This window comes from Oryctolagus cuniculus, chromosome 4, assembly GCF_051225735.1.
Source record: "Oryctolagus cuniculus isolate XC-2025 breed Fujian yellow rabbit chromosome 4, ASM5122573v1, whole genome shotgun sequence".
NCBI lineage: Eukaryota > Metazoa > Chordata > Mammalia > Lagomorpha > Leporidae > Oryctolagus > Oryctolagus cuniculus.
Window position 1 is genome coordinate 69,918,880 of NC_142870.1, and position 27,534 is coordinate 69,946,413.

The window sequence follows — 27,534 nt, forward strand, 5'->3', positions numbered from 1 at the left end:
TACTCAGAGCTGTGCTGTGTCGATCCTCACACAGCGTCCATGGAAAGAGGATCTAAGTCATTTTGCAGGCGGCATGACTAGATAGCTCTTTCGAAAGGATGAGACAGTAACAGTCAATGTGAAGAAGCCCCAGTTTTATTTCGCCAGCTGTACCAAATAGTAGCAGTTACCTCAGGACTGCAGGGGGCTTTCTCATTTTATCATATGCATTTATGGACTACTTGAGTGTGTTACAATAAACATATGTTATAATGAAGAAAACTTTTTTCTAGCAGATAATTTTTTTTTTTGATTTTTAATTACTTGAAAGTTTCATGTTTTTATTTAGCTTTCTGACTCTGTGCTTGTGCCTTCAACACTTTCACAACAATTTTCTGCTCCTCGATAAGGAAAGCACGCTTGATCCTGTCACGGACACATTTAGCACACATGGAACCACCATAAGCCCTGCTGACGTGTTTTTTGGTTTTAGACAATCTCATCAGGACTTTAGGTCTCACAGCACGAACCCCACGAAGTCTGCCTGGGCACACACCACATGCAAATTTGGGTGCCTTCCCAACCTTCTTAGTATAAAGGTAAACAATTCTGTTACCAGGAGTTCGGGACAGTCTGGTTTTGTTGGAGGCTGTATTGTAGGAGAGCCCCCGGCGGTACGTCAAACGCTGGACCATTGTGGCTGCCTCTAAGCACCGTCCCGGAAGAGGAAGAACTCTAGCAGATAATTTTCTGAGAGAATACCGTTACCAGCATTTACAGCCCCTTAAAGATGAAACCATTCTTTGGATTTAAGATAAGCATCTCCGTATCTAGATCAAACTGAATACTGGAAGACAAACTGCTAGGATTATTTAGAGGTTGCAATTAGAAATAGGAGCAGACATTTTATTGAGTTGCTGGATTGTCTTTGATAGAGAATTCGCTTCCGGAATTTCCTGCATGCTTATCAACACACACTGAAGAAAGAGGATCCTTGGCGCCCCAATTTCTCTGAATTGTAGGGCACCTTTCAGAGGCGTGGGGTGCTCAACAGAGGATAGGTTGGCTGGCACTGCTGCTCAGGTACGAGAAAGCCAGCCACGCCTTCTTTTCTAAGCATGCACCACTGAATTCCATTTAATTAAAGTCGCATTTGTTGACATCGCCCTTTAAGCAACATACTTTCCTTCCCAGGATCAGGCACGCATACACCTGTCCCTTTTTTAAGCTTACTCTGCGAAAAATACACGAGAATAGAATCCATTTGAACCGTGGAGCTCTTACCTGTTCCTTTGGATAACGCCACAGTGCTGAGTGTTCGAGTGAATGACTGGCAGTCTGGGAGAAATCAAAAGGAGGAAGTACAGATTCTCAGATCATTCCTCTGATCCGAGGGCGTGTATACGGGCAGCGATGACAGGAGCGTGCACTCGGGGCCCCCTGAGATCGCCGCCCTGAGCGCTGCACTGGTCCGTGTTCACTGGCACACCAAAGACTTCGCTTTCTCCAGGGCTGGTACCTGGTCGCTGTGACGCGCAGCGATCACAGTGCCGGTGGCATCTGGAAGTCTGGAAGAATTTCAGCTACCCTTCTACGGAGTTGCTCTCGCCTCTCTTCTTTCAGTCTTTCCTCTTTCATAAATTTTGCAGACTTCTTCCATGTCTGAAACATGAGCCAGAGAATCCTCCTTTAAAAATAAAGAGTGAAAAAAATTGAAATACTATGAAGAAGTTTATTCTACATCCGAATGACCTTAAACACTTGATAAAAATGATTCTACATGAATAAAACATTATATAAAAGGTGTGGAAATCACAGCTGGGGTTCAGGCAGTGTGAAATACCATGAGGAAAAAACAGTGGTGGGGCCAGCGCTGTAGTGCAGCAGGTTAAAGCCCTGGCCTGAAATGCCAGCATCCCATACAAGTGCTGGTTCTAGTTCCGGTTGCTCCTCTTCCGATCCAGCTCTCTGCTATGGCCTGGGAAAGCAGAGGCGGCTGGCACAGGTGCTTGGGCCCCTGCACCGGTGTGGGAGACCCGGAAGAAGCTCCTGGCTTCAGATCGGCGCTGCTCCAGCTGTTGCAGCCCATTGGGGAGTGAACGATCCGATGGAATACCAATCTCTCTCTCTCTCTCTCTCTCTCTCTCTCTCTCTCTCTCTCTCTGCCTCTCCTCTCTCTGTGTAACTCTGACTTTCAAATAAATCTTAAAAAAAAAAAAAAGAAAGAAAGAAAAACAGCATTGAAAAGGGTGCAGAGTAACTGATAGGGTATTTTTATTTTTTGATTGTTTTCATGTTTTGACCAGGTGGTCAGGGAAACTCTTCGTGAGGGCTGCTGTGTGAGCAGCTGCCCCTATAGCCTGTGAAAGTGCAGGCCATGACACCTGCTCCGCTGATCTTAGCGCAGCCTGGGCCAGCGACCCTGGCAAGGGCAGCCACAGGCCTCAGAGCAAAGAAGGTGCAGCAGGCACACAAGGAGGGAGCTGTGGAAGAGGGCGGCTTGCTGCTGCCCAGTCTTGGAGTGAGCAGCAGCTCTGAAGGCTCTCCTGGGGAGGACAGGGCTGGAGTGAAGACAGACGGGCCAAGACAGTGCGGCGCAGGCGAGGATTGATATAGCAGGAGAGCTACATTGCTGAAACCAAAGGGCACAGTAGTTCAGTTTATATTTTTAATAACTAGAGGCAGAAATGGGATTTGTTCCGGCCTTTTAACCCTTTAATGAAGCCTAGCAGTGCATCCCACTTCTTAATTTTATGGCTGTTGGCTGTCTGGTGTTTTTGTTACTGTTGGTTTTTGTTGTGGGAAGTACTGCTTGTAAAAAAAAGCCTCCAAGTAGTAGAACTGCTTTGTTGCTGTCTTCTTTCACTCACTCAGTGCACCACTCACTGCTTCCTGTGCTCGGCTCTGGGGTCCATTCCCCATCCTGGATCCTGTCTGTTCCTCTTACCGGGTAGGCATATCTGTTCTCTCCGGGCTACACTCCATCTTTTTTCTTTCTTTTTTAAAAAGATTTATTTATTCATTTGAAAGGCAGAGATACAAAGAGAGAGAAGGAGAGACAGAGAGAGAGATCTTCCATCTGTTGGTTCACTGCCCAAATGGCTGTAACAGCTAGAGCTGGGCCAGGCTACAGCCAGGAGCTGCTTCTGGGTCTCCCACGTGGGTGCAGTGGCCTGAGGACTTGGGCCATGCTCTGTTGCTTTCCCAGGTGCATTAGTAGGGAGCTGGTCAGAAGTGGACCAGCCGGGACTTGAATCAGTGCCTATATGGGATGCTGCACTGAAGGTGGAGGCTTAACCTACACTACAGTGCCATCCCCCTCTCCACTCCCACCTTCTGACTTCAATACTTTAGCTCCTGCAGTCTACCCTCACTGAAATGCTCTGCTCCCAGGAGGGGGAAGCTGTCCTAGATTATCCTCACTTGCATTTACCTCACCTCCTGAACTCCCAAAACACCTGGTCATAATTACTGGTTTAGTGCTTCTATTTCTAATCTATTATGCTTTCTACTAAATTATGAGAGCTAGGGACCATATTATTATGTATAGGTGTATGTACAGTGATCATGACTTAAGGTACCAAGATAAGGGCCTTGACTTAGGGTCCAGAAGCTCCTTGACGTTTTGTGTAAAGTTGTATGTGATACACTTGTGTTCATTTTATGGGATGCAGCTCTGTGACTTTCATCACCTCCTATTTCATGTTGGGATTGTGGCTAGGGACCACAGTGACAAGACAGTATTGAAAATATAAGAAGTACCTACTCAGCTGAGACAAACTGGACCAGTATGTAGCTGAACTCTGAGGTAGAACTGCAAAATAATTGCTGATAAAAAAGAGACCATGGCCTGGTGACATCTATTAGTCCCACCATGTATAAATACCAGGTATTATCTAGAAGTTGTATAGATTTGTAAAATTAAACCTAATATTAGTTTATCATCTTTCTTGATGTTATTTCAGTTTAAAGATCAGGCCTAAGAGCAACAGATGTCTTTACTGCTTTCTCTTTCACCCATAGCTCTTAGGTATAGTATTCTTTCATTCACATAAAATGAAGAATATTCAATATCAATTAAAGTTTTAAAAAAATTATTTGGGAGATAGAAAAAGGGACAGACAGAACTCCCATCTTCTGGTTCACTTCCCAAATGCCCTTAATGGCTGGGGCTGGGCTGAGGCCAAAGTCAGGAGGTGGGAACTCCGTCTAAGTCTCTCTTAAAAGTGGCAGGAACCCAAGTTCTTGGGCCATCATCTGCTGCCTCCCAGGCGCATCAGTAAGAATCTGGATTGGAACCATGCAGCAGCCGGGACTTGAACCAGGCACTCTGATATGGGATGTGGGCATCCCAGGTGACACCACAAAGCCTGCTCTGGGACATGGGCATCTTAACTGCTAAATTCCCATTTGCTGAATATCAGCTTTTAAAAATATATTAAAGTTCATTTTAAAAGGCCTGCTACTTTAAACATTAGAGTCAGCCCTGCAATAAAATCCATCTGTTCAGTCATTTAAATATTTACTGCACACCGTGTACTAAGCATGTCACGCACTGAGGGCACAGTAGCCAGCAGGAGGTGGCACAGCCACTCTATTGGGAGCGCCAGACAATCACCAAGTCAACAGTGAACTGTATACTGTCAGAGTCTTCAGTGCTGTGAAGGTTAATGGAGAGGCAGTGATGGGGGAAGGTGATCAGGGAGGTGACATTTGAGAGCAAGGTGAATGGACTAAGAGGTCGTGGGCAAGCTCTGAAGTAGAGGTGAGCTTTGTCTGAGGAGCATTACAGAAAGGCCAGTGGGGTGGAACATGGAGAACAAGGAACAAAGGGAGGAAAGATGAAGTCAAAGCAATGCTTTTATAGCAAGTAGACACAACTGAGAATTCATTTGTTGTTGGTTGCATGTTATTTCATAACTTCAAACCCTGAATGAGTTTCCTGAAAATGGAAACCATGCCACCTGTCCCCTGCCCCGGGTTATACTGTGATGGGATGAGACAGTTTGTATGATAGATCGAAATGAATCTCATAGTCTGCATTGGGCAGCTGAGAAACAGAAAGAAAGTAAAACACAGGTAAGACGGGTGTTTAATAACTGTTAAGCTAAACCATATTAGCTACTATTTGGGGCCCAGCAGTGCCTGAAGAGCGTTCCTGTATTGCCTTGTTGGTCTTCACCACAACCCATAAAACAGGTTCTGTTGTTACCCTAATTTAGGAGTGAGGGGGCTTCAAAAGGTGGTCTGCCCACTGTGACACAGGGACTGAGTCTTTAAAGGTGGTCTGCCCACTGTGACACAGGGACTGAGTCTTTAACTTCGAGCTCTAAAGCTCAGGCATTTTAGTCAAAGGCAAGCCCTTTGAATACCCTCACTGCCTATTTATATTAATTTAGATAAAATTATAATCAACTTCCTCTTTATTTATATGAGAGGGAGAGAAAGAGTTCCCCGCTATCTTCAGGCTCACTCCCCAAATGCCTTAAATGGCCAGGAGGAGCCCAGGGCCAAAGCTGGGAGCATGGAATGCAATCCAGCTATCCATGTAGGTGGTAGGAACCCAATTACTGGAGCAATCACTCTGCATCCCAAGTTCCGCATTCTTGGAGAGCTGGAGGCAGGAGTCAGAGCTGGGAAGTGAACCCAGGTATTCCAGTGTGAGATGCGGGCATCTGTACTACCAGGCTAACTACCTGCTCCACAATCAACTGAGTTCTAGCACCTGTAAATTAAACAAGGATGAGCAGATTTTTCTGGAGGGGGGTACCCTAGTGGTTACAAGAGAGGGAAAACTATTAAAAAGAATGGAGATACATGTGAACATGGGCGTGAACATGGGCGCACAAATACACGCACACACAAATGGAAACAAAACAACAAAATGAATCAGTAATGAGAAAAGATGTAATTAGCTACCTGTACAGGTCTTTACACCTTAGAACCCAAAGGCATCACTGCATACATCTGTAACATTAACTCACGCTCACAAAGAGTGACACCAAATCACCAAAAACATGTATATTTGTTTACTTTCAAAGAAAAGTGTACAATGAAACTTATAACATTCCTGTGCAATATGCTTAAAATTAGAAAACAAAGAAAAGCTTGCTTGTGTGAAATATCTTATTTCTTAAAGATTTTGGATTAAGAAACATATAAGACGGTGCCGCGGCTCACTAGGCTAATCCTCCACCTTGCGGCGCCGGCACACCGGGTTCTAGTCCTGGTTGGGGCGCCGGATTCTGTCCCGGTTGCCCCTCTTCCAGGCCAGCTCTCTGCTGTGGCCCGGGAGTGCAGTGGAGGATGGCCCAAGTACTTGGGCCCTGCACCCCATGGGAGACCAGGAGAAGCACCTGGCTCCTGCCATCGGATCAGAGCAGTGCGCCGGCCGCGGCGGCCATTGGAGGGTGAACCAACGGCAAAAAAGGAAGACCTTTCTGTCTCTCTCTCACTGTCCACTCTGCCTGTCAAAAAACAAAACAAAACAAAAAAAACATATAAATGTATTTTATGGGGGCCAGCATTGTGACACAGTGGGTTAAGCCACCACCTGTGGCAATGGCATCCCATATGCGCACTGGTTGGAGACCTGGCTGTCCCACTTCTGATTCAGCTTTCTGTTAATGTGCATGGGAAAGCAGCAGCAGATGGCCCAAGTCCTTGAGCCCCTGCCATCCATGTGGGAGACCTGGAGGAAGCTCCTGGATCCAGGCTTCAGCCTGGCCCAGCCTTGGATATTGTAGCTATTTGGGGAGTGAACCAGTAGATGGAAGATCTTTCTCTCTCTCTTTCTCTCTCTCCCTGTGTCTCCCTCCCTCCCTTTCTCTCTCTGCAATTCTGCCTTTCAAATAAATCTTTAAAAAATGTATCTTAAATATTAATATGGCACTGAGTATGATTCCATATATATGAAGTTCCAAACCAGGCAAAAGTAAACTAAAATGCTGAAGACTGCATACTTAGGAGATAAAAGTAAAAAGAAAAGCAATAAAGTGTTCATCATACAGGTCAGGAGAGTGGTTTACCTGTAGGAGGACCCTGTGAGTGGGAGGGAGCAGCAGTATGCTCCAGTACTCCACTGGAGAGGCCTGAAACTGCAGATAGTACCCAACCCTATAAATACTGTTGTTTCCAATCCACACATACCTATGATAAAGTTTAATTCATAAATTAGGTACAGAAAAAGATCAATAACCATAAAAACCAAATAGTTGTAACAATATGTTATAATAAAATTGTTAGCATCACCATTCTTGTGCTGCTTTTCATTTAAACATGGGGGTTTACTATCTTGCCATCTCCCACGTGTCAGTGGATAGGCCGGAACTCCCACCCCTGCCAGCTGTCTCTGAACACCTTGTGCCTCTGGCTTCCCCCTCATCTTTTCAGACACACTGCAGGAGGAGACCAAAGCAATTGTTTAGGGAGGGAATTTCCTTAGGGTTCGGAACCTCACCTGTCACTATGTTGTGCCGCAATCTCATGCTTGCTCTGGGAATCGCTCTTTGCCTCCCTAACCATGCTAAGCCAGGCCCTGAAAATCTTCTTCTGAAGGAAATGTACACAAAGTTTTCTTACTTCTTCTTCCAGATCATTCAGGTACTGCAGATGAGGACATGGAGGAAAGTGAGACAAAGAATTAGTGCTAATAAACAGTACAAATGAGAGACTTCGAACAGAAACAACAGAATCAAGAACACTAGAGGGATAGAGAGAAAAGTCTCACGTGGTGGTCAAGATAATATATTCCATAATGTATTAGGAAAATAGTAACAAAAATAGTTACAAGAGTGAGGAAGTAGCTTTCTAATAAAATTACCTCAACACTGAGATAATCATGAGTATGGAGCAAAAACTGAGGTAATGATGGGAGGGCTCTTCAAAAAGTTGATGGAAATGTATATTAAGAAAAAACCATGCATGGAGTTCAAAATTAGTCACACCAAAATAAACATTTTTAAATTCTATTTTCCATGAACTTTTTGAAGTACCCTTATATATTACATTTCACACACATTGTTGTGAGAACAAAAAACTGATTTGACATCTTCAAATTAATTTCAATGCAGTGAACTGGACTGAATGTATTGTTCCTGAAAACGTCTTAATGACCATGGATACTGTGGACTGCATGTCGTTTTCTTGCTAGGACTGACCAGTTGAGATGTATCTGGAGTGCTCCTCCCGTGGCCTTACCCAGAGCCAGCTCCCAATGACTCTCCTCAACAATATACGGGAATAAAATTCATCAGCCTGGGCCGTCTTCTTAGCCAGACTTTCCTGACTACTTTGCAACCAGGCCAGTAGGCATTTCTTCTGAAGGGCCAAACGGTGATGTTCCTCTGCTACCTGGACAGGTTTTTAAATGAGAAAAGGAAATTATTCTTTGGATTTTAAATCATAAATCATTTATGGAAACATATCACCACACGCAGGCAATTACTAGAACAGAATAATCTTAAGGTACATGCAGCCTAATTTCCTAAATGCTGTGACTACTGATCCTATAACATGCAGGTTATAAATTCACAACACGCATGGCCTTTAGTGGCTACTGCCTGAAGACCACAGTGACTGGCAGGCTATGGACATGGAATAAACCGCCTCCGAAGCCACCCCTCACTTCCTCTTGAGTTAGGGAGGGGTAGCTGGCACCCTTCTCAGTTTGTTCTCCAGAGCTTGGATGGCAAGTCCATAATACATCTCTCTTTATTATGTACTTACCCACTGTCTAATTGAGGAAATGCCAATACTTTTCCATTAGGTTTATAGAATGAGCTGTCTCTAGAATTGACATTTAGACATTATCAATAAACCACAAAAACCATTGATAGAAAAATAACATGACACGGGGCCAGAGCTGTGGCGCAGCACGTAAAGCTGCTGCCTTCAGGACCAGGATCCCATATGGGCACCCTTTGAAGTCCTGGCTGCTTCACTTCCAATCCAGCTCCCTACCAATGCACCTGGGAAAGCAGCAGAAGATGGCCCAAGTACTTGGGCTCCTGTACCCATGTGAGAGACATGGAAGAAGCTCCTGGCTTCAGATCAACCCAGCTCCGGCCACTGTGGCCATTTAGGAAGGGAACCAGTGGATAGAAGATATCCCTCTCTCTGTCTCTCACCTCCCCACCTCTGTAACTCTGCCTATTAAACAAACAAAGATAACATGAATAATTTAATTTCTTACCAATTTAAAAGGCTCAGATGTTATTCTATCAAAATAAACATAAAATTCAGAGTTTATAGGCCTTAAAAAGTAAATTTTGTATTCTTTGAAGAGAATCTTCAGCTCTCTCCAGAAAATTACTCAGTTTTCTAAGCCTGGTCTAGCCACTGAGCACTGAGAATGTGATCACTCCAAGTCAATTTCTTGGCAGTCATGCTTATTGGACAAAATGACCACCAACAGAGGTCTCTGTGGCACCTGAGACTTCTGCCTGTTCCTGACTCATCATAGCCTGAGATCAAAAGACAAAACAACATTTTATCTACTCTGAACTTTTTGATCAGTTAGAAGAAAGCCCAGTTCTTTGCACTGGACACATCTGTTAAGGAAATTCCCAAAATTTCAGTCGAGTTTGATTTTGTTTCTCTGTGCAGCAGGGTAGATTACTGTTCTAGCTAACAGAATTATATACCCGCATCCTTTGCCATGTGATTGCAGAGTGCTTCCCAGTGGAATACCTTCTCTCTTCAATTACCTTGAGCTTGGCCCTATGGTTTGCTTTGGCCAGTGGAATTTAGGGGACATTTTGCAAGCAGAAGATTCATGAGTTTACATAGTTTGGTTTGGCCTTTTGTGCCTCTGACAGTTGTCAGGCAAAAAGCATGCCTTGAGTAGCTCCTAGCACCAGAATGAGACATGGAGAGAAACCTGAACCTAATTCACAACTTGGCCACAGACCTCGATGAGAAAGAAATACTTGAGTTGTAAACCACTGCTATTTTTGGAGTTGTTTGTTATGAAACTTTATCACAGCAGAAACCTGACCATTATGGTACTATTTTTTTTCCTCTTTCTTAAACTCTGCTAAAGTTAAAAGATGTCTCTATTCTAATCTTACCTTGGAGATCTCTAATCAAAAATTTACTATAGTTTTTTCTAATCTGTTAAATTACAAAAATCTTTCTGTACCTAAGACCAACCTAACTTCTTATCTAAAACAAAGGAATATAAACACTTGATTTATTTATCTTTCTGGCTTTTAAATCACCTGATTTCCCTCAAAGCATGCATACTTTATTTTTAAAAAGTTCCTTTTCTAATGGGGTAGGGTGGGAGGTGTGTATGCAGGGAGTTAATGGTATGGTACTGCACCTGGACATTTTGTTTGCTTTGCATTCTCAGTCTCTTCCAAGGCTCTAGACCTTTTTTGGTTAGCAAGACCTTTTTGTAATGTGCTTGGGCTATTGCTTCCAGCTGTTGGTTCCTCTTAATTCTCTTCTGCTTCTCTAGCTCTTTCTGGAAAAAAAGAATGAAGTAAAAATGCCATAACCAAAAAAAAAAAAAACAATGAATTTCATTTCAACAAAAGTGCCATTTAATTTGAATATGTAATCATTAAACAGTGTGTTAATCATAACTGAGCTCTGGAATTTAAAAAACAAATTCTGCTGAGAGGATCAGGAAAGGTTGGTTTATGAGCCTTACAAGAATTAGGGCTCTGCATATTCTTGGGTTTAATCAATATTGCTCACAGAAATGATTTACTTCTCGATATATTAAAAAGTAAAACATCTAGTTAGGAGAGCAATTGGGATTTTTTCCATTATTATTGAAAACCAAACAGTGCAGCTTCTTCATTGAAACTGGGGTAGATATTTATATTTAATAATCCTGTTCAAATTAAAAAAAATACTCCATTAAAAGTCTAGATGCCGGCCGCTGTGGCTCACTAGGCTAATCCTCCGCCTTGCGGCGCCGGCACACCAGGTTCTAGTCCCGGTCAGGGCGCCGGATTCTGTCCCGGTTGCCCCTCTTCCAGGCCAGCTCTCTGCTGTGGCCTGGAAGTGCAGTGGAGGATGGCCCAAGTACTTGGGCCCTGCACTCCATGGGAGACCAGCATAAGTACCTGGCTCCTGCCATCGGATCAGCGGAGTGCACAGGCCGCAGTGCGCCAGCCGCGGCGGCCATTGGAGGGTGAACCAACGGCAAAGGAAGACCTTTCTCTCTGTTTCTCTCTCTCACTGTCCACTCTGCCTGTCAAAAAAAAAAAAAAAAAAAAAAAAAAAAAGTCTAGATGAGTGTTCTTACTACTGAGCATTTTTTTAAGTGATGAACAGTAAGTTCAGAGGTTAGGAAAAAGTATTTGATGATCATTAAGCCGCCTTCCCTCTGCTCAGGAGAAAGATGAACGATCTCCAGTGATGAGCTGACAAAAACATACCCAGTGCCCCTCAAAGAGGAAAGGCACCCCGAGAGGTGAGCCTAAGAAAGGTGACAGGCAGGTAATGGTATACTCTGCAGATAGCATAGTTTCTTTTTTTCTTTTTTTTTTTTTAATGAAAATAGCCTATGGTAAAGGTGAAATAGTGATGCCTGCTATGAAAGAAAAGCAAAAGCAAAGCCTACAGACTTCCTTCACAGTCATCAGCTATGCATTATAAATACAAAGACATTTAATTTGGGTTTCTGTTTCTTTATTTCTCATAATTTCAAAATCTCTGCATCTATTGCTGTGGACTAAAGTTCTTGCAATTGGTATGGTCAGAGAAGCAAAATAATCTCTTTCCCAATAATGTATTTCTCATCTAAGATTTATTTCCAACAAGAAAAAAAGCTGGACAGACCGAAAATTAATGAGTTCCTGTGAACTGATCAGAGACCTGAAGTTATCCTCAAATTTGGGGATATGGACACCTTCTGGGAGATCCAAGCATTTGCTTACTTAACAAAAGCTACTGACACCATGTGAACCAGTCAGACAACTGAAATTTTGGTGAGCTGCTGGAGACTGAGTGGACCAATGTGAGAAGAGAAGATCTCCTGGGGATCACAGGCATGGGTTCCCACCCTTTCGCAGGCTCTTGGTCTAGGAACCCCACCAGGCTTTCACCAAGAAGGTCGGGGAGAATACAGAGTTCTCACCATGGTTCCGGCTGCAGTTGAGGAGCAGCAGCAAATGAAAATCTGCTCACATCATCCTCCCTTAGGGACCACAGGCCCACCTGAGGGCAATGCTGAACAAGCTCTGCATCAGGGAACTGACCGACCATTCAACACCCCCGATCTTTATAAATCATAAAAAGTTTGAGGAGACAGCAATACATGATTCAGGGGGCCCTGGACTACATACAGTTCATGGCTCCTCTGAAGAGCACTGAGGGTAAGGCCTTTTTAGGATCTTTTTAGGATCTTTGGATTATTCCACTGGAAAGTCTATAGATAGAGGTTAGTTGGTGGTTTCTGATTGGTTAAGGCAGTTTAAACTGAGCTGTATTTTTGTCTGCTTACATAGAAATGCAGAGTGAAGCACTTGGAGATAAAACCGCAAGAGAGTAGAAAAAAAGGTAGCAGTTTTACTATCAAATAATCCTTAAGTAATCGACAGCAGCATTTAGCAGTTTTTATCTTGTCACAATGCATAATCAATTTATGTAAACTCAGTTACTTTGTCCTCGTTCCTTTTAAACAGGAAAAACATATACCTAGATACCTCGGAAGACATAAAATTTGTAAATATATGAGCAAATGAAAACAGGAAACTCATTTAGTAAAACAGATCCTTGTGAGTGCTGCAGATGTTAAGTTCCCTGAACTTTACACACATGTTCAAACAACTTTTTTTAAAAAAAATTATTTATTTAGTTAGTTAGTTGGGAAGCAGAACACTCCCATCTGCTGGTTCACTCTTCAAATGCCCTTAACAACCAGGGCTGGGCCAGGTCAAATCTGGGAGACAGGAACTCAATCTGATTCTCCCATATGGTGATAGAGACCCAACAAGAGCCATCTCTTACCGCCTCCCAGGATGCTCATTAACAGGAAGCTGCAATTAGGAGCAGATCTGGGACTCAAAATCTGGCACTGTGGTATGTGATGTGGGCGTCTGAACTAGTAAGACTCCCTATCATAAGTGAAGGTAGAAGGGTTTATTCTCCAGAGAAAAAGGCTTTAAGGTCACAAACTGAAATAAGGGTGGGTACCTGCCACAGCTGAAAGAAGGGAATGCAGGGCAGGGAAAATGCTCTACCCCTAAAGCAGAGACACACATTTTTTGTGAGTGTGCAATGCTATGCACTCCAAAGGTGGAAACTTACTCAAAACAGAGAATACTTATCCCTCATCCAAACCTACCACCACACTTGCACAATCCTCCAATAATAACAGCAGTAGATTATAGCTGGGAGAACTGTAGGAGACAGAGCCTCTCAGGGGACTAGCACGAAGGAAAGGTCCAATACCAAAAGGCTAGACAAGAACAAAGTCAGGAGAGGAAATCTAAATCTCTGGTGCCCATAGCAACAACAAACCTCAACAGTGGTAACCATGGTAACAACAAACTTCAAACATAGTCTAATTCCCAGCTAGATTAACATAAATATCTACACTAAAGGCCCATTTACCTCAATTTCGATTGTTCTGAACATGGTTGGCTTTCAACAACAGAGAAGAAAGACAAAAAGTAAATACTATGAAAAACTAAAACAATCCTCACAAGACTCAGAAATGACAAAGATGTTGCAACTATCAGGGAATTTTAAACAACTTATGATAATAATGTTAGATGCTCTAATGGAAAAGGTAGATATCATTCAAGATCAGATAAGTAATTTTGGCAGAGATATAAAACTTTAAGACAGATTCAAAATAAAAATGCTTGAAATCAAATGCACACAGTAAAGGAAATGAGGAGGGTCTTCAATTGCTAGATGAAACAACTGAGGAATCAGGCAACTTGAGATAGGATAAAGGGATGCATAACTATTGAAGGGAAAGAGAAAAGATGGTAAAAATCAGCACAATTGAGAACTGTAGGAGCACATGTAACACAAAATGATGCTGAAATTGATATGGAAACACAGGAGACCCCAAATAGCCACAGCAATCTTATAAAAACAAAAACAAAGGCAGAGACATCACAATGCCAGATTTGAATACATACTACAGGATAGTTATAATCAAAACAGCCTGCTATTGATACAAAACAGATCGACAGACCAATGGAACAGAATATGGGTTCATGTCTCAGCTGCTCCGATATAATTTAAAAACACAGATCTATGCAATGAATGAAGAGCATTAGAAATTAGAGAAATGGAGGCAGAAGATTGGAGCAATGGAGCAATGTCTGTATCCCATATCAGAATGCATATTCGAATTCTGGTTCTGCTTCCTATTCAGCTTCTTGCTAATGCTCAGCCTGGGAGGCAGTTTAGTGGCTCAAGTAGTTAGGTCTCTATCAGCTATGTTTGGGACCTAGATTGAGTTCTGGGCTCCTGCCTTCAGCCTGGACCATCCCCAGCTACTGTAGATATTTCAAGGAGAGAACAGTGGATGGAAATCTCTCTTGTCTATCTCTGTTTCCCTCTATGCTTGTCTGCGTCTCAGAAATAAATTTTAAAAAGTTGTTTGGGGCCAGTGTTGTGGCGTAGCAGGTTAAGCTCCCTCCTCCACAGCTGGCATCCCATATAGGATGCTACCAGTTCATGTCCTAGCTGCCCCACTTCTGATCCAGCTTCCTGCTAATGGTCTGAGAAAAGCAGTGGTGGAGGCTCAAATATTGGGCTCCTGCCACCACAGGGGAGACCCAGATGAAGCTTCTGGCTTCGGCTTGGCTCAACCCTGGCCATTGTGGCTACTTGGGGAGTGAACCATCAGATGGAAGATCTCTCTCCCTGTCTCTTCCTCTTTCTAACTCTGCCTTTAACATAAAGTTCTTATAAAAATTAAAGAAATTAGGGTAAACTGTAATTGTCTTATTTCTAATTCTACTAGAAGAAAATTAGCTGTTTAAAGCAGTGACATTAACAAGGTATGGGCATTTATAGTACAAAGCATAGTATAGAATGACCTATATCACAACAATGACAAAGGGACGGGAGAAGGATATGGAAATATACTGATGCAAGGTTCTTTAACTTTGTGTCAAGTGTTAATAATATTCTTTAGATGTGAAAGGAGGTTATTTTAAAAATGTAAACATTAGGTCAACTACTGAAAATATTTTTAAAAGATGTATAAATAACAACTCTATGAAGGAGATAAAATAGAATCATAAAGATACTTCAATTAAAACCAGAGAAGGTAGGTGGAACAAAAGGTTGACAAAGAACAAATACAACAGGTAGAAAAAAGCTGGTAAAATGATAGATTTTAATCCAGTTATACTGATAATCACTTTAAAAGTAATGGCATAAACATAACATATCTGTTAAAGACAGAGCTTATCTGATTGGATACTAAATCTAGACATAGTTATATGATGTCTACAAAAAATTCAATTTTACAAGACTTAAATATATGTCTTTTCTAAACATATACCACCTATTTCAAGATACATGAGGCAAAAACAGATATGAAAGGAGAAGCAAATAAATGCACAATTTTAGTCATAAAAATCAACATTCCTCTCACAACAACTGATTGAACAAGTAGGCACAAAATCGGCCAGAATACAAATGACCAGAATAACACAAATAATATGACATAATCGATATTTATAGAGCATATCAGCAACAGCATAAAAGACTTCTCAAGTACACATGGGACTATCACCAAGATAAACTCTGTACTGTAAAACAAGACTTTTACAGGTACACAGTGTGCATTCTTATAGCATAATGAAGTCTAACTAAAAAGCAATAACAGAGGCCAGTACTGTGGTATAGCTGGTGAAGCCACCGCCTATGACACCAGCATGCCATTTGGGACACCTGTTCAAGTCCCTGCTGCACTACTTCTGATCCAGCTCCCTGCTAATGTATCTGGGAAAGTAGTTGAGGATGGCCCACGTCTCCACGTGGGACCCTCCTACTCACATAGAAGATCTGCATGAAGCTCTTGGCTCCTGGCTTCATCTTGGACCAGCCCTGGATTTGCAGCCATCTGGGGAATGAACTAGCAGATGGAAGATCTCTCTCCCTCTCTCTTTCCCTCTTTCTCTGTAACTCTTTCAAATAAATAAATTCATTAATTTAAAAAAATCAATAACAGTTATCTGAGAAATCCCCTATCATCTACATCAGAGACTCAGATGAAGCTCCTAGCTTCAGCCTGGCCCAGCCCTGGCTGTTGTGGCCACTGGGGGAGTGAACGAGCACATGAAAGATCTATCTCTCACTCTCTCTTTCTTTTTCTGTAACTCTGCCTTTTAAAGAAAGAGAAGGGGCCGGTGCCGCGGCTCAATAGGCTAATCCTCCGCCTGCAGCACCAGCACACCAGGTTCTAGTCCTGGCCTGGGCTCTGGATTCTGTCTCGGTCGCTCATCTTCCTGTCCAGCTCTGTGCTGTGGCCCGGGAAGGCAGTGGAGGATGGCCCAAGTCCTTGGGCCCTGCACCCACATGGGATACCAGGATAAGCACCTGGCTCCTGGCTTTGGATCAGCGCGGTGCGCCGACCGCAACGCGCTGGCTGTGGCGGCCATTGGAGGGTGAACCAACAGAAAAAGGAAGACCTTTCTCTCTGTCTCTCTCTCTCACTATCCACTCTGCCTGTCAAACAAAAACAAAGCAAAACAAAACAAATGAAAGAAAAAAGCTGGCGGTGTGGCATAATGGGTAAAGCTGCTGCCTGTAGTGCTGGCATTCCATATGGGTGCTGGTTCTAGTCCTAGCTGCTCCACTTCTGATTTAGCTCTCTGCTATGGCCTGGGAAAACAGAAGATGGCCCAAGGGCTTGGGCCCCTGCACCCGTGTGGGAGACCCAGAAGAAGCTCCTGGCTCCAGCCTTCAGATCGGTGCAGCTCTGGCCGCTGTGGCCATTTGGGGAGTGAACTCTAGGATGGAAGAACTCTCTCTCTGCCTCTTCCTCTCTGTAGCTCTGCCTTTCAAATAAACAAATAAATCTTTAAAAAAAATAGAAATAAAAATAAATCATTTAAAAAGTTTAAAAAAGAAAACAATAGGCCAATATCCCTGAGGAACATAAATGCAAAAATCTTCAACAAAATAGTAAGAAACAAAATTCAGAAGCACATTCAAAGGATCATATACCAGGTTCCAAGATGGTAGAGCAGGGAGGGAGCTTACTGCCCCAGCCCAGGAGAAGATAGTTTAAAAATAGTGAAGAGTGTAGTCTCAGGGAGGAATTAGGTGGAAAACAGCAAACTACTGAACTTAGAGGGACACAGTGAACCTATATGAGAGCATGGGTGCCCACGGCTCAGGACTCCAGCAGCCAAAAGCCTACGCACCAGGGTTGGAAAGTGAGACGAGACCAGACCCAAGCAGCCCAAGGCACTGGCCAGCATCATACTGAATGGGGAAAAGTTGGAAGATTCTCACTGAGATCCAGTACCAGACAGGGATGCCCACTCTCACTATTGTTATTCAAGGTGGTCCTGGAAGTTTTAGCCACAGCCATTAGACAAGAAAGAGAAATCAAAGGAATACAAATTGGGAAGGAGGAAGTCAAACTATCCCTATTTTCAGATGACATGATTCTATATACAGGGGATCCAAAAGACTCCACTAGGAGACTATTGGAACTCATAGAAGAGTTTAGTAAAGTAGCAGGATAAAAAGTCAATACACAAGAATCAACAGCCTTTGTGTACACAGACGATGTCACAGCTGAGAAAGAACTTCTAAGATCAATCCCATTCATAGCAGTTACGAAAAAAAAACATTATCTTGGAAAAATTTCAACCAAGGATGTCAAAAGTCTCTATGACGAAAATTACAAAACATTAAAGAAACAGAAGAAGATACAAAAAATGGAAAAATCTTCCATGTTCATTGACTGGAAGACTCAATATCATCAAAATGTCCATTCTTCCAAAGGCAGTTTACAGATTCAATGCAATACCAATGAAATTACCAATGTTCTTCTCAGATCTAGAAAAAATGATGCTGAAATTCATATGGAGGCTCTGGAGGCTCGAGAGACCTAGAGTAGCTAAAGCAATTTTATACAACAAAAGGAAAGCTGGAGGCATCATAATATCAGATTTCAAGACATACTACATGGGGCTGGCACTGTGGCACAGTGGGTTAATGCCCTGGCCTGAAGCGCTGGCATCCCATATGGGTGCTGATTCAAGACCTGGCTGCTCAACTTTCAATCCAGCTCTTTGCTATGGCCTGGGAAAGCAGTAAAAGATGGCTCAAGTCCTTGGACCCCTGCACCCTTGTAGGAGATCTGGAAGAAGCTCCTGGCTCCTGGCTGCGGATTGGCTCAGCTCTGGCTGTTGCAGCCAATTGGGGAGTGAACCAGCAGATGGAAGACCTCTCTCTCTCTCTCTCTCTCTCTCTCTCTCTCTCTCTGCCTCTCCTCTCTGTAACTCTGAGTTTCAAGTAAATAAATAAATAAATCTTAAAAAAGAAAGGCATACTTTGTCTCTCTCTCACTGTCTATAACTCTACCTGTCAAATAATAAAAAAAAAAGACATACTACAGGGCAGTTATAATCAAAACAGCATGGTACTGGTACAAAAACAGATGGATAGACTACTCTTATATTTAACAGGGATCATTTTTCAGTTAAATTTAAATGACTAAGAATAATTGTGTGTTAATTAGAGTTCAACCAATAGTAATAAGTAGAACAAAAAAATACAAAAAGGGCTAAAGTATTAAGTTGTTCATCAACAGTCAGGACAAGGGCTGATCAGGTACTGTTTCTCATAGTGTCCATTTCACTTCAACAGGTTTCCTTTTTGGTGCTCGGTTAGTTGTCACCGATCAGGGAGAACATATGATATTTGTCCCTTTGGGACTGGCTTAATTCACTCAGCGTGATGTGTTCCAGATTCCTCCATTTTGTTGCAAATGACCAGATTTCATTTTTTTTTTACTGCTGTATAGTATTCTATAGAGTACATGTCCCATAATTTCTTTATCCAGTCTCCTGTTGATGGGCATTTAGGTTGATTCCAGGTCTTAGCTATTGTGAGTTGAGCTGCAATAAACATTAAGTTGCAAACAGCTCTTTTATTTGCCTTTAATTTCCTTTGGGTAAATTCCAAGGAGTGGGATGGCTGGGTTGTATGATCAAAATGATCAGTTTCAGTTCACAATTGATCATAATGATAGGATTAAGAGTTAAAGGGATCACATAAACAAGACTAGTGTCTGCTAATACTAACTGATAGAATTAAAAAGGAGAGAATGATCCAACATGGGAAGTGGGGTGCACAGCAAACACACAGAATGGCAGATATCTTAACCAGCACTCTGGCCTCAGAATCAGCCCTTAAGGCATTTGGATCTGGCTGAAGAGCCCATGAGAGTATTTCAGGCATGGAAAGCCAAGACACTCTGGCAAAAAAAAGAAAAAAAAGACCTAAATGAAAGATCTCTGCAAGTGAGATCCCAGTGGAAAGAATGGGCCATCAAAGAAGGAGGTACCTTTCTCTGAAGGGAGGAGAGAACTTCCACTTTGACTATGACCTTATCTAAATAAGATTGGAGTTGGCAAACTCAAAAGGCTTCCATAGCCTTGGCAACTCATGACAAGAGCCTCAGGTGATTACTGATGCCATAAAAATCAACACAGGAGTCACTGTGCACTTACTCCCCATGTAGGATCTCTGTCCTTAATGTGTTATACAATGTGAATTAATGCTATAACTAGTACTCAAACAGTACTTTACACTTTGTGTTTCTGTGTGGGTGCAAACTGTTGAAATATTTACTTAATATATATTCAATTGATCTTCTGAATATAAAGATAATTGAAAATGAATCTTGAAGTGAATGGAAGGGGAGAGGGAGTGGGAAAGGGGAGGGTTGCGGGTGGGAGGGACGTTATGGGGGGGAAGCCATTGTAATCCATAAGCTGTACTTTGGAAATTTATATTTATTAAATAAAGTTTAAAAAAAGAGAAAAAAAATAAAAACTATAGACATACCAAAAAAAAAAAAAAAAAAGATCTAAATCTACTATCTGACACCATCAAATTATTAGAGAACATTGGAGAAATCCTGCAAGACACTGGCACAGGCAAAGACTTCTTTGAAAAGACCCTAAAGGCACAGGCAGCCAAAGCCAAAATTAACAAATGGAATTGCTTCAAATTGAGAAGTTTCTGTACAGCAAAGGAAACAGGAAAGTGAAGAGGTGACTGACAGAATGGGATAAATTATTTGCAAACTATGCAACGGATAAAGGATTAATAACTAGAATCTACAAAAAGATTAAGAAACTCCACAACAACCAAACAACCCACTTAAAAGATGGGCCAAGGACTTTAACAGAAATTTTTCAAAAGAGGAAATCCAAATGGCCAACAGACACATGAAAAAATGTTCAGAATCACTAGCAATCAGGGAAATGCCAATCAAAACCACAATGAGGTTTCACCTAATCCCAGTTAGAACAGCTTTTATACAGAAATCAGCAAACAACAAATGCTGGCAAGGATATGGGGAAAAAGGTACCCCAATCTAGTGTTGGTGGGAAGGCACACTGGTGATACCACTATGGAAGACAGTTTGGGGATGCCTCAGAAATCTGAATATAGTCCTACCATATGACCCAGCCATCCCACTCCTCAGAATTTATCCAAGGGAAATGAAATTGGCAAGTAAGAGAGTCATCTGCACTTCCATGTTTATTGAAGCTCAATTCACAATAGCTAACACATGGAATCAACCTAAATTGCCCGTCAATGGAAGACTGGATAAAGAAATTATGGGATATGTACTCTATGGAATACTACACAGCGGTTAAAAAAAAAAGAAAAATCCAGTCATTTGCAACAAAATTGATGAATCTGGAAATCATCATACTTAGTGAAATAAGCTAATCCCAAAGAGACAAATATCATATGTTCTCCCTGATATTTGACAACTACATAGCACCTAAAAGGAAACCTGTAGAAGTGAAATGACACTATAAGAAGCAATGACTTGATCAGCCTTTGTCTTGACTGTCAAGGAAGAGTTTATTATTTTATTTTATTTTATTTTTATTATTCTCTTTTTCTACTTAATACCATTTGTTGAACTCTACTTAACACAGAATTAGTCATAGGTATTTAAATCCAATTAAAAATAGATCCCAGGAGCCGGCGCCGTGGCTCAATAGGCTAATCCTCCACCTTGCGGCGCCGGCACACCGGGTTCTAGTCCCGGTCGGGGCGCCGGATTCTGTCCCGGTTGCCCCTCTTCCAGGCCAGCTCTCTGCTATGGCCAGGGAGTGCAGTGGAGGATGGCCCAGGTGCTTGGGCCCTGCACCCCATGGGAGACCAGGAAAAGCACCTGGATCCTGGCTCCTGCCATCGGATCAGCGCGGTGCGCCGGCTACAGCGGCGGCCATTGGAGGGTGAACCAACGGCAAAGGAAGACCTTTCTCTCTCTGTCTCTCTCTCTCACTGTCCACTCTGCCTATAAAAAAATAAATAAATAAATAAATAAATAAATAAAATCTTTAAAAAAAAAAAATAGATCCCAGTAAAAAATAAGAGTGGGGATAAGAGAGGGAGGAGATGTACAATTTGGCACCTGTTCCTATGGACTTAACCTTAAGAGTAAAGCTAAAAACTTGCCATGGGACTCCAAATCCCATTAAGGAGTGTGGTACTAATGCCACCTTACATGTTCAAGTGATCATTTTAATTGTGAAACTGATTATATAGATTGGAATAAGTGCCAAAGGAATCACATAAATAAGACCAAGTGTCCCATAACAATAGATAGAATTAAAAAGGAGAGAATGATCCAACATAGGAAGCAGGCCACACAGCAGACTCATGGAATGACAAATGCCCTAAACAGCACTCTGACCTCAGAATCAGCACTCAACGCGTTTGGATCCGGCTGAAAAGCCCATGAGAGCATTTCAGGCATGAAAAGCCAAGACACTGTTGCAAAAAATGATCTACATGAAAGATCTCTGTGAATGAGATCCCACTGGAAAGAAGGGGCCATCAAAGGAGGAGGTACTTTTCTCTGAAGGGAGGAGAGAACTTCCACTTTAATTATGGCCCTGTCTAAATACTGACGGAGTTTGTGGACTCAGAAGGCTTCCATAGCCTTGGCATCATGATAAGAGCCTCAGTGATCACTGACATCATAAGTAAGAGTGTCAATTGTTAAATCAACAACGGGAGTCACTGTGCCCTTACTCCCCATATAGGACCTCTGTCCTTAATGAGTTGTACTATGAGAATTAACGGTAAAACTTGTCTTCAAACAGTACTTTATACTTTGTGTGTCTGTGTGGGTGCAAACTGTTGAAGTCTTTACTTAGTATAGAGTTGGTCTTCTGTATATAAAGATAATTTAAAATGAATCTTAATGAAGAATGGGATGGGAGAGGGAGTAGGAGTTGGGATTGGAGTGGGTGTGGGAGGGCGGGTATGGGGGGAAGAATCGCTATATTCCTAAAGCTGTACCTATGAAATTTTTATTTATTAAGTAATAGCTTTGTAAAAAAAAAAAAGGATCATATACCTTGACCAAGCATAATTTATTCCAGGGATGCAAACATGATTCCAAATGCACAAACCAAGAAACATAATATATCATATCAGCAGAATGAAGGGTAAAAGCCTCATGATCATATCAATAGATGCAGAAAAAGCAACTCATAAAATTCAACATCACTTCCTGATTTCAAACAAAAAACTTTAAAACATCTGGAATAGATAAAATGTACTTTGACACAATAAAGGCTATATAATTCACATACAACCTACAACATACTGAATGGAAAAAAAGCTGAAATTATTTCCTGTAAGATCAGGAAGAAGACAAGTCTTTCATCACTCTTACTCAATATAGTATTGGAATTCTTAATTTGGACAATTTAGGCATCCAGACAGGAATGGAGGAGGTCAAATTATCCCCATCTGCAGATGAAATGATTTTATATAGAGAAAAATCTAAAGGCTCCACCAAAAAACTGTTAGAACTGATAAACAATTTAGTAAGGTTGCAGGATACAATGTCAATATAGAAAGTCAGTAGCTTTTTTATGCTCCCAATAGTGAAATTCCAGAGTAAGAAATTTTAACTAGTAATCCCATTCCCATTAGCTACAAAAATTTACCTAGGAATAAATTTAACAAAGAAAATGAGTATTTTTACAATGAAAATTATAAAATACTTGAGAGAAATTGAAGTGGATACACAAAAGTAGAAAGACACTCCATGTTCATGAATAGAAAGAATATTGTTAAAATGTCCATATTACCCAAAACTATCTACATTTTTTAAAAAGATTTATTTTATTTATTTGACAGGTAGAGTTACAGAGAGAGATAGAGACACAGAGAGAGAGGTCTTCCATCTGCTGGTTCACTCCCCAGATGGCTGCAACAGCTGGAGCAGCGCCAATCCTAAGCCAGGTGCCAGGAGCCTCCTCTGGGTCTTCCACGTGGGTGCAGGGGCCCAAGGACTTGGGCTATCCTTTACTGCTTTCCCAGGCCACAGCAGAGAGCTGGATCAAAAGAAGAGCAGCCGGGACTAGAACCGGCGCCATATGGGATGCTGGCGCTTCAGGCCAGGCATTAACCCACTGTGCCATAGCGCCGGCCTATCTACCTATTAAATGTGATTCCTATCAAAATACAGTGAGGGCCAGAGCTGTGGCAGCAGCAGGTTAATCCTCTGCCTGTGGCGTTGATATCCCATATAGACACCGGTTCTAGTACTGGCTGTTCCTCTTCCGATCCAGCTCTCTACTATGGCCTGGGAAAGCAGTGGAAGATGGCCCAAGTGCTTAGGCCCCTGCACCCACGTGGGAGACCTGGAGGAGGTTCCTAGCTCCTGGCTTTGGATTGGCACAGCTCTCGCAGTCATGGCCATTTAGGGAGTGAACCAGCAGAAGTAAGACCTTTCTCTCTGTCTCCTCTCCCTCTCACTGTCTGTAACTACCTCTCAAATAAATAAATAATGTAATGAATTCTTGACAGATACAGAAAAAAAACTCCTAAAATTTGTATGACATTACAAAAGACTCCCAGATAGCCAAAGCAGTCCTGAGCAAAAACAAAGCTGTAGGCATTACAATATCTGCCTTAGAAATATACCACAAGGGGCTGGTAACACCAGTAGCTCATATGAGTGCTGGTTCATGTCATGTTTGTTCCACTTCCAATCCAGCTCCCTGCTAATTGCAGGAAAAGCAGTGGAAGATGGCCCAAGTGCTTGGAACCTTACCACTCACGCGGGGGACCCAGATAAAGTTCTTGCCTCCTGGTTTTGGCATGGCCCGGTTCTGGCCATGTGGACATCTGAGAAGTGAACCAGATGATGGACCATCTCTCTGTCTGTTTCTGTCCCCCTCTCTCTCTATAACTCTGACCTTCAAACAAAATTAATAAATCTTAAAAAATACCACAAAAGTATAATAACCAAACAGCATGGTACTGGCATGAAAACAAACACATAGACCACTGGAAGAGAACAGACACCAGAAATAAATCCACATATTTCCAGTCAACCGATTTTTGACAAAGGCAGTAAGAACATACATTGAAGAAAGAAAAAATCTCTTCAATAAATGGTGTTGGAAAACCTAGATATCATTATGCAGAAAAACTAAACCCTTATTGCTCTTCATATACAAAAATCAACTCAGAATGGATCAAAGATTTAAACTGTAAGACTTGATACTGAAACTAATAAAAGGAATCATAGGGAAACTGCTTTAAGACATTGGTCTGGGTAAAGATTTTTTTTTGGATATGATCTCAGAAACACAGGCAACAAAAACAAAAACTGACAGAATTACATCAAACTAACAAAGACCTATGCAGTAAATGAAACAAGCAAGAAAGTGAAGAAAAAATATACAGGGTGGGAGATAATATTTGCAAACTATTTATCCAATAAGGGATTAACTTTCAGGATATATAAGGAACTCAAACAACTGAACAGTAAGAAACCAAATAATCAAATTAAAAATGGGCAAATGATCTGAACAGACATTTCTCAAAGAAAGATATACAAATGGTCCATAAGTATTAAAAATGTTTCACATCACTAATTCTCAGGAAAATGAAAATCAAAAACCAAAATTTGATGACTATCTTACTCCAATCAAAATGACTATTGTCAAAAAGACAAAAAATAACAAATGCTAATAAGGATGTGGAGAAAGAGGAACTCTCATAAAGTACAGGTAGAAATGTAGAACAGTATAGTCACTATGGAGAAAAAAATAGAGATACCTAAAAAATACAGAAATACAACTGCCATATTATCCAGCAATCCCACCACTGGGCATTTAACCAAAGACACTTGAATCATTACTCCAAAGAGACAACAGCATTTGCATGTTTACTGCAGCACAATTTGCAATAGCCAAAATATGGAATAAACAAAGGCATCCATAAACAATTCATAATAGCCAAGATATGGAATCAACAAGGCATCTGATAAAGAAAATGTGGTGTGTGTGTGTGTGTGTGTGTGTGTGTATACACATACACACAATGGCACATTATTTGGCCATAAAGAGGAATGAAATTCTATCATATGCAACAGTGTAAATGGCACTAGAGGATATTATATTAACTAAAATAAGTCAGGCACAGAAGACAAATACCACATGTTCTCCCTCATACGTGGAAGCTAAAAAGTTCATCTCAAAGGAGCAGAGAATAGAATAGTGGTTACCAGGCCCTGGAAAGGGTGCAGGGCGGGGAGGGATGAAGAGAGAATTGTTAACAGGTATGGAGATGCAGTTGAGTAGGAGGAATAACCTCCAACATTGTATAGCACGGTGGAATAACTATGATTGACAACGGTTAATTAAACATTTAAAATAAGCTAGTAGAGAGGACTTTGAAGTTTCTCAACACAAAGAAATGACAAATGTCTGAGGTGACAGAGGTGCTAATTACCATAATCTGATCATTACACATTGTATACATATTCTGAAATGTCAGACTGTACCCCATATATATGTACAATTAGTATGTGTCGATTAAAAATAAAAAATACATTTAGTGGTGGGCACTGTGGCACAGTGGATTCAGCTGCCACATGGGATGTCTGTATCCCATATTGGCATATTGAGGTACTTGGGATTCAGTCTCACCTATGCTTCCAAATCAATTTGCTAATAATGTACCCAGGAGGCAGCAGACAATGGCAAAGTACTTGTGTTTCTGCCACCCTCATGGGAGATCCAGATGGAGTTCCTGGCTCCTGGCTCCAGGCTTTGGCTTGGCTCAGCCCTGGCTATTGTGGATATTTGGGGAGTAAACCAGCAGACAGAAGAGTTCTCTTTTTCTCTGTCATTCCACCTTTCAGATAAGTAAACAAATCAATCTTAAAAAAAAAAAAAAAAGAATTTTTATTTATTTGAAAGTCAGAGTTTACACAGAGAGAGAAGGAAAGGCAAGAGAGAGAGAGAGAAAGAGGTCTTCTACCTGCTGGTTCACTCCCCAATTGGCCACAATAGCCAGAGCTACGCTGATCTAAGCCAGAAGCCAGGAGCTTCTTCCAGGTCTCCCATGTGGATGCAGGGGCCCAAGGACTTGGGCCATCTTCTATTGCTTTCCCAGGCCATAGCAGAGAGCTGGATGAGAAGTGGAGAGCCAGGACTCGAACTGGCGCCCATATAGGATGCCGGCACGGCAGGCCATGGCTTTACCTGCTACTTCACAGCACCAGCCCCAGAAATATATTTTTAAAATCAACAGAACATAGTAGAGAGTTCAGAAACAAATCCATACAAATATAGTCAACAGATTTTTGGCAAAGGTATAAAAGTGTTCAATGAGAAAAGATAAGTCTTCTTAACACAGGATACTGAAATAAATGGATGTCTATTCAAAATATGAGCACAACACATATTTTATATATTATGTAAAAATTAATTCTAAGTGAACACAGGCCTAAATGTAAAATAAAAATGATAAAATTTCCTGAGGAAAATATGAGAGAGAAAATTTGATTGACCTTGAGTTTTGTGGGGAGCAAACCGGACTAGACTGTTACTGGAATTAAGACTTATTCTATGCATCTGCTCTCCCACAATATGGCGCTGGGAGAGAAGTAAACAGCTTCCGCACAGCTGCCTCCAGTTCAACCAATTAACTGTAGGACTTGCTCCTGATTGGAGAGCAGCGTACTCGGCGTGTGGGCAGCCGAGTTGGGATTGGCGGAGGAGGACTATAAAGGAGGAGAGAAACGGCATGCACCGGGAACATCTATGGGGAACATCTAAGGGAACCCGTGCAGCCCCCGAGAAAGCCGGCCGGCGGTGTGCCGCTCCCCTGCGGAAGTGGGGAATGCGGCCAGGGGGAACTGCCCTTCCACGGAGGTGGAAGGGATAGTAGCCAACCCGGGAAGAACCAGCAGCAAACCCGGGGAGGGCCGAGCAGACAAAAGAACAGCGCAGGGTCCTGTGTCGTTCCTCCGCGAAGAGGGGGTGCGACATAATGGTGCCGTGACTCGGATATGAAGCCTAGGCAGGGCTTAGTGTCGTT

At 42.0% G+C, this 27,534-nt stretch overlaps 2 protein-coding genes across 14 annotated transcripts in view; both read right to left on the bottom strand.

The window, feature by feature from the left end:
- Positions 1 to 119: 119 nt before the first annotated feature.
- Positions 120 to 674, bottom strand: LOC100347165 (large ribosomal subunit protein eL34). The gene has a single exon (XM_051819035.3). The coding sequence runs from the start codon at positions 672 to 674 to the stop codon at positions 321 to 323; it is 354 nt and encodes a 117-aa protein (XP_051674995.3). The 3' UTR covers positions 120 to 320.
- Positions 120 to 27,534, bottom strand: part of CCDC191 (coiled-coil domain containing 191) — a 113,691-nt gene continuing 86,276 nt past the window's right edge. For 8 of the 13 annotated variants that reach the window (XM_089331671.1, XM_089331670.1, XM_051819025.3 and 5 more), the window contains 4 exons: positions 10,304 to 10,447; positions 8,179 to 8,331; positions 7,439 to 7,584; positions 120 to 1,666 (listed from right to left, as the gene is read on the bottom strand). In XM_089331671.1, the coding sequence (XP_089187797.1) occupies positions 1,522 to 1,666; positions 7,439 to 7,584; positions 8,179 to 8,331; positions 10,304 to 10,447 (588 nt within the window). In that variant the 3' untranslated portion in view covers positions 120 to 1,521. The remainder of the gene's footprint in view (positions 1,667 to 7,438; positions 7,585 to 8,178; positions 8,332 to 10,303; positions 10,448 to 27,534) is intronic. The other 5 variants (XR_016233094.1, XR_016233093.1, XR_016233091.1 and 2 more) reach the window with 4 other exon arrangements.

Excerpts from the sequence above, each read along its gene's own strand:
- LOC100347165 (XM_051819035.3), bottom strand. The coding sequence starts at position 674 with ATGGTCCAGCGTTTGACGTACCGCCGGGGGCTCTCCTACAATACAGCC.